The sequence below is a fragment of the Aplidium turbinatum genome, chromosome 15 (assembly GCF_918807975.1).
Source record: "Aplidium turbinatum chromosome 15, kaAplTurb1.1, whole genome shotgun sequence".
Taxonomy (NCBI): Eukaryota; Metazoa; Chordata; class Ascidiacea; order Aplousobranchia; family Polyclinidae; genus Aplidium; species Aplidium turbinatum.
The window spans coordinates 1,649,084-1,661,116 of NC_137486.1; the positions used below are offsets into that span (position 1 = coordinate 1,649,084).

Sequence of the window (12,033 nt, forward strand, 5' to 3'; positions counted from 1 at the left end):
ACACACGTTTGTCCAGATGAAAACTACTTAGAAAACGTTGCAATGTTGTTACAACTTACAACACGCGCAAAAATGCAACAAGTTTCAAGCAAAATCAGTTGTGACTGCGCCGTCTCTAAGGACTGTGTGTAAATATAAATGCTGTATATATAAATATGTATATAATCCAGAAATTGATTGCAGCAGTTGCAAATAAAAGTGCTCAATGTTTAAAAGACAGAGCTAATGTAAACCATTATTTTTTCAACTACAAAAAGTTTGCGCTACCATTGGTTTCATGTACTGCAAGGTACAATCATCAGGCGCATACTAAAAAACACATCAGCAGAAAATTAAAAGCTATAGCCTACGTCAAAGGCAATTTTTTTATCAAGCAAAATTTAGAAAAAATTTAGAAATATTTTGAAGATGTTGCTAAGGAAAAGCGAACAATCATTCATTGTGACGTCTGAATAAGAAATTAAAAATAATTTTTTGAAAAAGAAAAGGGAGTAAAAAAAGAAAACTAAAGGCAATGGTTAAGAAAAATATGCGATATTATGGTAAATAGATTAAAGCGAATGCAAAAAGCTATAGGCATGTTCGATAGGAAGCAGCAATTGAGCGTAGGCTAATTGTGAAGATGGAAAAAAATATGAAAAGTGCATCACAAGCAATACATGCTTGTGACGCACTTTTCATATATATATATATAAAAACAATGAAAACTATTAATACTACAAAAAGTGCTCAATGCTAAGCAAAAAGGCAAAGCAGAGCAAATTAAATCAAATATAGTTATTACTATCTGAAGATGATGAACTGTTTTATTTTGATCAACGACGCACGAGTACAAAATAAATGACACGGCGAGAAGAACACAATAAACATAGCCAGGTCAGAGACTTTAAAGAACCGGCCTGCCACGCCCCGTGGAGGCGGGGAGCGGCGTGATTATGGGGTGGCGATGCACCCGGAAGGGAAGTCCACCAGCTTAGGTCGCGGGGGCCAGGCTGGGGAGTCTAGGTACCTGTGGAAGGAAAGTGTGGATCGAGAATTTTGTGCGACTCGTCCGCAAAAGTTAGAATGTTTCACCTAACGGATCATCAGAAGGTCTTATTCAAATAGAATCTGTTTGATTTCTATTTGAATAAGACCTTCTGATGATCCGTTAAGTGAAACAATTTGTAAAGGCTTCAGATAGTAATAACTATATTTGATTTATATATATATATATGTATATAACTGCAGACAGTGCACACCGTTTCGACCTTCCGGTCTCGTCAGTGCAGTGCTTCGACCTGGCTATGTTTGTTTGTACTCTCTCACCGTGTCAATCTTTTGTACCGTGAGCCACTGATGCGAATAAAACAGTTCAACACTTTACACTGGAATGGCCATGAAGGTATATACCTCCATGTGACATTTTCCTATTTGTGGTACGTAAGCACCAAAAATAGTACTACCGCCAACCTTGCCAAAGCGCTCAAACTGCAAGCAGTGAGCTTTGCGCAATGCGTAGCAAGGTGCCCCCAGTAAAGTGCTCAATCGGCGTAAGCCAATATATAAATATCGGCCGGGTAAAAGTCTATTGAAGCGGCGACACATACCCACAAATGGGATATAATCTTAAGATAAGCTGGATGTTGCACCTGAGAGCGGGCCGGGAGAGGGGGAGGAAGGTTGACTGTCAGCCCCACTACGGTTGCTGCTTGCTGAGCCAGGATACAAGTCGTCTTGCTTGACCTCTATGGTTGTAAACAAAAAGGTAAGAAAGTATCATGTCTTTTGAAGCACCATCAACATGGCAACCGGACATCCAAGCACATTAGGATGTCTCCAAAAATATTGATGCTACGTTCCAAGATCACATGACCAGCAGAGAGAACTTACTGTCCCTAGAGGATGGATGCGTCGAGTTGAAGAGCTGTGTGGGAGAGTAACCAATGACAGACTGGTACCGATGGTACAGTTCGATGCCCGACGTGTAAACGCACTGAGGGGCTGTGTCCGGGCAAGCAGGCTCGGATGTGCGGAAGAGTTGCTTCGGATCACCCGGTAGATGGATGGCTTCAGGTGGATCCATCTTTGTAATTCTGGAAGGCTGAAAGATATTTGTTAGCGCAGTGTCAACGAAGACACATCTTGTGTAACCTATGAGACGACAAAGACATTACTGGATGACTTTCTAAAAAAGCGACACGTCCGTTTATTACTTAGAGGGAAGAGATATTGTATTAACTTGCTTAAGCCGGACGTCGAACCAGATTCGTGTCATTGAAAAGAAAGTCTCTCACCCACGATGCCATGTTAATCCCCTAGTTAATTCCCAGCGCACACTTTTTTTGTTCATCGTTTGATACTGATCAACTTTCTCTGATCCTCTGATTTAGAGAGTATGGCTGCAGTGCTAACTTGTTTGAAAGTGTGATAATCACTAGCCAACAAAAATAAAAAAATCCTGGTGCTATTTCAACGGTTTTGGGGTGTTTTTAGGGAGCTGAATCCGATGATGACATTAGTTAGTTTTATCAAATTCGCTCTACTTTTTGAGATATTCATGTTTAATTTTACCAATACCGGATAATCGCATTAATATGGGCGTCTGGTAATGGTACTAATGGTAAATTTATAATATTGTGATGGAGTTGGTATAAAATTATTCCAGAAGGGGGATAAACCTCATTGCAATAAGAAAAGTATAAACTTTATTTTCATATCACTCGTCATTATCACATATCACTTGAGTAAGTTTCAAATCCCATGCTTTGTTGGGAGTAAAACAACAACAGACACTTTTCTGACTAATATGCCTTATAGCATGATGAGCCTCATAGCATGATGAGCCTTATAGCATGATGAGCCTTATAGCATGATGAGCCTTATAGCATGATGAGCCTTATAGCATGATGAGCCTTATAGCACGATGAGCCTCATAGCATGATGAGCCTTATAGCATGATGAGCCTTATAGCATGATGATCCTCATAGCATGATGAGCCTTATAGCATGATGACTTGATGAGCCTTATAGCATGATGAGCCTCATAGCATGATGAGCCTTATAGCATGATGAGAATCATAGCATGATGAGCCTTATAGCATGATGAGCCTCATAGCATGATGAGCCTTATAGCATGATGCAATAAGGCTCATCACCCACTACACACTACTACACAATTTCCTGACCACAGGAAATGAGTCTTGTTGGCTGAATGTGACCCAGGAACTACACCTTTCTTTCGCTTGTTGTATAGAATAATTGTTGTGCTTTCCTGCTTATATCTACACTACCGTTTGTAATTCTACTTCACTTTTGGAAATTTTCCCTGATTTCTACTATTTATGTACTGGAACACGTGACAGTATCTCAGCATAAGTTTTATGCTTTGGAAGCAATACTGCAAGAAGACAAAGTCGTATCAAATATGTCTTTAATTTCTGTATACCATGACAAGTAAAAAAATATAAAAAATGGTAATTTTTACCATTTTTCATCGTTCCCGAACCGAAAATTACAAAATATCTCAAAAACCAGAGCTAATTCGACAAAAATAAGTTAATTTTCTGATTTAGCAGCCCCAAATTAATCCCAAAATCGATAAAACATCTCCAGCACAAAAATTATGTTGACCAGTGTTACAAAGTAGTCTGGTTTACTTCACAATAGTCATGTAGGTTGGAGCAGCGCTTTTCAACACTTCATTCGTCATCCTATATTTTAGATATTGTCAGGCAGTGCAGGTACGGCAAGCCATAGTGAACAAACTATCTCAACTTTACATCAAAGCAATCAAACCGCGAGCATCCTGTACCGAAACGACTAAAGAAATGATCTCCTCCAGTGGTCTTGGTTTGGTGGAAGGCATCACTCCAACTTCATCCAGGTCCTGATGGGACTCCACGATAGGAAGGGAGGCGGACAATGGTCCATCTGTTCAAATTGAAAAAAACTTATTACCAATGAGCAAGGTTTGATCATGGCTCGAGAGAGCCTGATACAATATCATCCACAAAACATACATTGCATATGGTTCCTTAAGGACAGTGTCTTTTTTATTCCAAATCCTTTAAGGGTGAGCACAGATGACAATGCACGCAGTAAGTCCTCGACGGATCGGAATCCATGATGCTCAGCATCAAGCGACTTAAGATACTGTGTCCGGTATGCTTGGTTGAACTCCCTGGAGAGAAGAACACATGTCTACAGTCTACAGATGTTGCCAGTGATCTAAATCATTTTGTCCGCTAGTTTTTGAATTTATGCACTGTGCTATATTTTAAGGACAGTTTTTGGATATGTTCAATTGTTCAATCATGAATCACGGAATTAGAAGGATTGGAGTGTTTAAATCCGGCTTTACGAAAAAAGCCCAATTTTTGCATTCATAACTTCGGTTAACCAGTGGTTAATAATCCTTCAAAATTGTAAATAACTTGAAAAAAGCAAATCCAAGGATTCCGAAATTTGATTTTTTAAGTCTGACATCACGTCATACATGATACAGTGCTATGTGACGTCACAAAACAAAGTTCACGATTTCTGCAATATGGATGAAATCTTAAAACATGTAACAAAACCAGGCATTTTAATTTGTATCCATTCCTAATTTACATTTGGACTACAACGCAATTACAAATAACAGCTGGAACCACATACAAGCGTACATCCATCAAAGAGAATGTTTATTCTTCCACTATTAGCCCGTCTTCAAAATGCATCATAACATACGATACATGGCATTGACACCACAACAGAGCGCACAGTGCGCAACGCTAAGCAGAGCTAACTCAAATACATTGAATCACTATTTCACCATTCAGAACACTTTCCGACGATGCCGCAAAGGGTGAAACAGGCTGTAAAAGTTACTTTGATAATAGTGATGCTATCTACGTATAATGTATATGTATATCAATCAGTGTATGTAAGCACATGGATTGGTCAGAAGGCACCAACAGTTGGAATTGCACAACGTTTCAATATTTTGCGAACCAAGTTCTAGAGCTTTTGCTGTCTGGCAACATTTGTATATACATTAATGGTGCTGCTGCTTTTTGCTACAAAATGGCAATTTTAATTATGTATTGAACCAGCCTAATAGCTAAGGCGGTGTCATGCACTGATGTTGGTTTTAAGCTCTCTAAGGAATTCGTAGCGTAAAGAAGAATTAACACAGGCCAAAAAAATCTTTTAAAAATATAAATTATTTAAATATTATATAAAATAAAAACAATGAAAACTATTAATACTACAAAAAGTGCTCAATGCCAAGCAAAAAGGCAAAGCAGAGCGAATTAAATCAAATATAGTTATTACTATCTGAAGCCTTTACAAATTGTTTCACCTAACGGATCATCAGAAGGTCTTATTCAAATAGATTCTATTTGAATAAGACCTTCTGATGACCCGTTAGGTGAAACAATTTGTAAAGGCTTCAGATAGTAATAACTATATTTGATTTAAATATTATATATATATTTTAAACATTAAATCAAATATAGCTATTACTATCTGAATCTTTAACAGCCTGTTTAACCTTTAACGGATCATCAGAAGGTCTTATTAAAATATATAATATAATAATAGGTATTATTCAAATAGATACTATTTGAATAAGACCTTCTGATGATCCGTTAAAGATGAAACAGGCTGTTAAGGATTCAGATAGTAATAACTATATTTGATTTAATTCGCTCTGCTTTGTCTTTTTGCTTAGCATTGAGCACTTTTTGTAGTATTAATAGTTTTCATTGTTTTTATTTTAAACATTAAATATTATCAATACTACAAAAAGTGCTCATTGCTAAGCAAAAAAGCCAAGCAGAGCGAATTACATCAAATATAGTTATTACTGTCCAACTAAAACCTCTACAGCAGTGGTTCTCAACCTTTTTGTTTTGGCGGACCCCTTTTGGTACCTTCGAAGCGGTCGCGGACCCTTAAAAAATCTTTATCTGAAATTTTGGTATATTGCTTCTTCTATAATGGAATCAAATGTTTCATAAGTTTCGAAGCGACACACTTAGAAGAAGTTGCTGAACTCGCGACGCACTTATCACGATTGATGACATTGACGAAATTATGTTATGAGCTTTATGTTGTCACACAGCATCAAACATCAGTAATTTATATGTGGATTTGATGTTTTTCTATAAATTTTATCAAAAATCAATAGAATTTTGCGACCGTGACAAAGAATTTCTCACTTTTTTCATTTCTAATCAATTCATTATAATCTTTGTTATTACAAAACTGTGGTGACTGCTGTCAAACGTTTGCATTTCTAAGTTAAGCATTGATAATAGACAGAGGTCTCAAAAGAATTAAGTTGAACATAGCCTTATTAAAAAATTAATTCATTTATATGATATATTTTTAGTTAGGAAACCAAACCTTTGTGCAATGTCCTTTGAAAGTTCAAAGCAGCAAAAGGACATCGCACCAGTTCGTTGAAAAGCACAGTTTGAAAATCACGGTAATACACAAATAAAGCGCAATCAGCCAATTTTTAAATTTCGTAATTTATCCATCATGCTGCAAACTCGAAAACTTTCACGGACCCCCGGTTGAGAACCGCTGCTCTACAGCCTGTTTCACCCTAAAAGGGGGATCATTATAAGGATCTTCTGATGAAACGGGCTGTAAAGGTTTTAGAGAGTAATAACTATATTTGATGCATGAGGGAACCGGAAGGCCGAAACGGTGTGCATTGTGGACTGTCTGCAGTTATGGACGCTCTTAGTTTATGCCGATTGAGCACTTTACTAGAGGCACCTTGCAGTGCATTGTGCAAAGCTCACTGCTTGCAGTTTGAGCACTTTGGCAAGGTTGGCGGTAGTACTATTTTTGTAGCTTGGGTTCCACAAATGGGAAAACATCACATGGAGGTATATGTCTCCGTGGCCATACCAGTGTACCTACTGCACTGAGGAGGCTGGAAGGCCGAAGAAGTGTGCATTGTCTGCAGTTAAATGTAATATAAATTTATTTGATTTGATCTACCGATATGGTAAAAGTTTAATTTATTTATGGCTGAGCACTGAGCAGTGACACATTTTTAGATCAACGTTGAGTTTTTACAACACTTTATGATGTCATAGACTACTTTTTTATTACAATCAAGCTGTAACTGAAAGCGGTACTCTCGTTTGACTTCTGCAGATCTCTTTTTAGTATTCTTTCTGTGAATTACTGTGGGGAGAAACTGACAATACTTGAGGCTTTCGAAGGAGGAATAGGTCATAAATGTTGAGAACAACTGTAACTACAAGTTGGTCAAACGTATTCAGGAGCAAGTACCTCACTAATTCTCGGTTGAATGAATAATATTTTTTTAAATATATTCTGCTGTTTTTTCCTTGCATAAAAAGTTAATGCGGCACAGAGTTTTTGAACAACGAAAATGGGCCACGAAAAAAAGGTTGAGAACTACTGATCTAAAGCACAGCTGCAAGTGAAACCCGAGTTATCTTATTTTGAAAGTTAATTTTGTTTTGTCACTTGACAAAAATGTATGGAATAGTTGCAAATAGTATACATAAAAATGAAACATAGCTGGCGCGGCCGTTTTGTACAAAGCTGCTCGATATCCAATGAAATCGCAAGGTCTGACCTCAATAAAAAGTACACATTCCACAAGCAAAATGGTTGTTATAACCGAGGCGTTCGGCTCACCCGAGCGACATCGTCCCGCCATGTTTGAGCAGGATGTTCCGGGCCCGTCTCGCAACAAGGTAAATCGGCTTGATGTGGATGAGCAAACCGCCGTCAATGAGTTCAAGCTGCAACGAAGAAACTCGTTCAATTGTTGGGGAAAAGTGAGCATGGAGGCCAAGTTTACATTCTACTTCACCGAGCAACAAGGACGGCTGTTGGGTGGAACGGAATCAGTGGCAGCCTGCATTCCTTCATTGACTGGGACGACAACCCATTTATCGCCATGGCGCGTGGCGTATTGGAACTGGAACTGTTATCCTTATCCAGGAAACATCAGTTGCAAAAACCTTGCAATGAAATGAACCATGAAACGTTGGTAGTGAGAACAACCTTCACAAGCACGAAATATCGGTCTAACCTTGGCTATACCGGACAACGCTTTGTTAATGACGTCATCAATGGAAACGAATCCAAACTCGGTGGCGGTTACTTCCTCCTTGTATCTGTGCAAACGATTAGATGATAAACATCGAGGCATACTTAGCCTCGCTCGAAACTATGCACGGTGAAACTTTAAGCGCGTCACAACCACTTCTAGTTGCGTTTAGGAACTTTTACGGAGAGATGATTTCAAGTAAAAAACTAAAATAAAAAGATGATCACTAAAATATGAATGTTGCCTGAAACTCATAGTGGCTGCTTCTAGAAGTGTCATCAGTGGCGTACAAAAGGTTGGACGCAATTGAACCGAGTTGTTCTTGTCCGAAATAACAAGTTAACTCCAAGACGACCGAACAAACAAGTGATTGTTGGCCAACCTGTCCCGGTAGGCTTGGCGGAGTTCCTCCCACGTCACGCAATCCCCCCCAATGTCAAACAACAGTACGAGGAGTTGTGCAGCCAACAACCTGAGAGGTTTCCGTTCCGCAGGTTTCACCACAAGACCACCCTGAACATCATTGACCATCTGAAAAGCAAAGATTCACATAAGGCACCGGCGTCCAAACCAACCGACATACCACGCGCATATTGACAAGTCATGCCTAGCTACTTGTCGCGCCCTGATAACATAAATGTCACAATGAAAGATATTTTTGTTTCAAACAATTAAATACCTTGACAGCGTGACCTAACATTCTAATAACAGCCTCCAGAGAGGTGCAGTCGTATTCCTTCGGGACAAGTGGGAATCCATACTTTCTCAAGTAGAGAGATTGAAGACGTTGCAGTGGAACGCCAGTGTGCTGGCCAACCTCGTCAACGCTGCTCGGTTTTCGAATTATTCCAACTACTTGCGAAGTGAGGACTTTTAATCTCTCTTCGTCCGCCAAGTGAAGGAACTTATCCGCAAGTTCATCTTTGACCTGCACGTCAGACCGACCGTCATAATAATTGATCCTTTTACTCAACTCTAATACACAACAGACAAAAAGAGATGAAGTAAGCTGTATCCAGCAACGAGTCATGCCTCAGCTGGAAACAAACTTTGATCAAAATAAAATGATACATTGACATAATAAAGCAAAAGGACCATGATAGGTCACAACAACTAGGCTTGACTGAACGCACAAGACTAGAACAATTGAATTTGTGACATTTACTTAAACTCGTTGAAATATCACAGGACAGCGCAAACAGTTTTTGTGGGCCAGGTTATATCATAAAACAGAATAAAATGGTCATTTTGATTTGTGCAAGACAACGCACATGCACAAAAGCATGATGTCCATACAGATATTTTGTATTGGAGATATGGAGAGTACCGGTAGACTACTATACTGGTTATGCAGCTTTGCCACACAAGTGTGGCTTCATTTGTACATTCTTACCATAATAGAACTTTATAGATATGTCTTTATTAACGCAGTTACAACTTGTGTGATATACAATACACTGAACTTAAGCAATTTAGTGTGGTACTCTCTATTTCTTTGATGAATGTTAATCGCCCTACGCGTCCATTTGGATCATTGGCAAGTTTAAAGGAAGATTTTTAACAAAAAGTTTAGTTACGAAGTTTTGTATGGTGATGAAATTAACAACGTCATAATTGCAACGTCATAATTATAACCACATCAACTTAAAATCTGTTTTGAAACTTTCACAGGTACCGTAAAACCTCTATTTCACCGTCATGGCGCTCTATTTTTCAACTCTTGTTTAAATGTGGCGTTCTACTGTATTAGAGGTGACGTTCAATTGGAGGTTGGCGCTCTACTTTTCGACTAGCTGGTCAGAATTTTGAAATAAAGTTTATTAATGAAAAGAAAAAACACCAAACACATTTACCGGTGTATACAGGTAATTTTTAGTTTAAAATTCGTTTGTTTTTATTGGCAACACGGCAAAGTGGTGTTCTATTGGAGGTGGCGTTCAATTAGAGGGAGGCGCTCTATTTTTCAACCCTTCTTTAAAAGTGGCGTTCTATTAGAGGTGGCGTTCAAATAGAGGTGGCGCTCAAATAGAGGTTTTACGGTATTTCACTGTTTCGTGAGGTGAAGTGCATATACCAGGTATATTTCTACAATTAGTCATGTGAGAATGTATGCAAAAATCTTCTCCGGATCAATATTCTTGACGGCAAATGTGTTTATAGTAAGCGTAACCTCCAGTAATTAGCCTTTTCTCATCAGCCATTGAGTTGTCAAATAAAAATTTCGATACAATGTAAGTGGGCGAACCAATGAAGGACACTATAGGTCAAAGAGGATGGCACTCATTACGTACCTGCACTACATGAGGGATGGCTTCAAAAAGATCGATCAACTTGAAGAAACCATATCGAGCTAGTTTGCACTGGCGGCCAAAGTGGCGGTGGTAGGCCGGTACAAAGTCGGTAAAGCGCATCCGAAAACGAGGCTGGCACTTTAATATCTCGATGAGCTCGCGGGAGAATTGATTCGTCCGCATGATTTCGTCCGCACTACGCTCTGAGAGAAAAGTGAAACTATCACGAAAGAAACTTTTTAAAAGTTGATGTTGAAAAAGTTCCTTCGAGCAATGCATTTTGCCTCAGTCCTCATATCAAGTAGAGTGAATGTTAACTTGAAGCCAATAGTGAAGTTTGAAACAAAAAATCGTAATAAATTGCGAATCGGTATTAAATAAACCAGCTACAACATTCAAAACAGCTTAGGAAAAAATCATTATCAAGTGGAAGAGATCAACTTGGCGACAAATATGCGACCAGCACTCAACAGAACCGTTGTGTTGAAACACTTTCATTCAGTTGAGCCACGTGCGTTTTTTATACAAACCAAGAATTACATAGATCGGGATATTTTTAAGAGATGCGACATTTTCCCATCCAAAGCATGAAAGATTTAGTGAAATCTACCAAATAATAATAAGCCTCACCTCGTTTTGGGAGGGAGAGAATGATATTATCTCCTTCCCCGGACACGCCAATGTTTCCATCAGGAATGTCATCTAAAAGATCGGAAAGCAAGCACACTCCGTAGTCGTACACGCTCCAAGGACGAGACAGCGTCCTGCGACAAAAGATAACTTGAGGGGCAATGATTAACTTCTTGCAGGCGCAATGGCGCATGATTCACCAACAAAATTTGCTAAAAATTTCAACACTGATTGCTTCAAAATCAACAAATCATGTACGCTAATGCATAGCTTTTATAGTTACATCAATCTTAAAAGATCCAGCACTGCAGAAAACTTTAAAAGTAAGTTACTGCTAAGTTCAGTTTATTTTGTTCTGTTGGCGAATAAACTAAAACACAATAGTGAGGTGATATGGAGTGGTTGGTATAGTGAAGGTGGCATGGAGTGGGTGGTATAGTGAAGGTGGTATGGAGTGGTTGGTATAGTGAAGGTGGTATGGAGTGGTTGGTATAGTGAAGGTGGTATGGAGTGAGGTGGTATGGGCATGTTTTGAGAAGGGATGAAGATGGTGTTTTGAGAAGAGCGCTGGAGTTGCAGGTGGAGAGTCGTGGAAAACAAGAAAAACCCAAGAAAACGTGAAAAAGGCAAGTCGTGGAGGAAAGCAGCAAGGTGGGCTTGACAAGTGAGGACGCGTTAGACAGATCTATGCGGAAGCAGGGTGTGAAGGCAATTGCGACACTTGGAGGTGAATGAATGCGGCACTTGGAGGTGAATAAATGCGGCACTTGGAGGTAAATCCGGCCACACTTAGTAACGGGGACATCACCGGATTAAAACTGGACTACTATAAACACAAATAATTTGCACAACAAGGATGGCAGCGAATCAAAGGTCACCAAAGTCAGCTGCCACCCAAACATCTAAACAAAACACCAAAAATTTAAAACATTTAATAATAATACCGGTAGATCGGATAGATAATACATAATACCGTCTACCGATAGCATACTTAACATAATACATAACAGTGAAATAACAAAAACAAGGCAACATAGAG

The 12,033-nt window shown here is 39.0% G+C and overlaps 1 protein-coding gene across 1 annotated transcript in view; it reads right to left on the minus strand.

The window, feature by feature from the left end:
- LOC145784666 (meiosis regulator and mRNA stability factor 1-like) overlaps positions 1-12,033 on the minus strand; it is a 66,367-nt gene that overhangs the window by 8,816 nt on the left and 45,518 nt on the right. The window contains exons 21-30 of the mRNA XM_082596532.1: positions 10,995-11,128; positions 10,365-10,567; positions 8,753-9,001; positions 8,456-8,604; positions 8,056-8,140; positions 7,656-7,762; positions 4,001-4,161; positions 3,793-3,911; positions 1,873-2,083; positions 1,632-1,727 (exon numbers count right to left, since the gene is read on the minus strand). Coding sequence (XP_082452658.1) covers positions 1,632-1,727; positions 1,873-2,083; positions 3,793-3,911; positions 4,001-4,161; positions 7,656-7,762; positions 8,056-8,140; positions 8,456-8,604; positions 8,753-9,001; positions 10,365-10,567; positions 10,995-11,128 — 1,514 coding nt within the window. The remainder of the gene's footprint in view (positions 1-1,631; positions 1,728-1,872; positions 2,084-3,792; positions 3,912-4,000; positions 4,162-7,655; positions 7,763-8,055; positions 8,141-8,455; positions 8,605-8,752; positions 9,002-10,364; positions 10,568-10,994; positions 11,129-12,033) is intronic.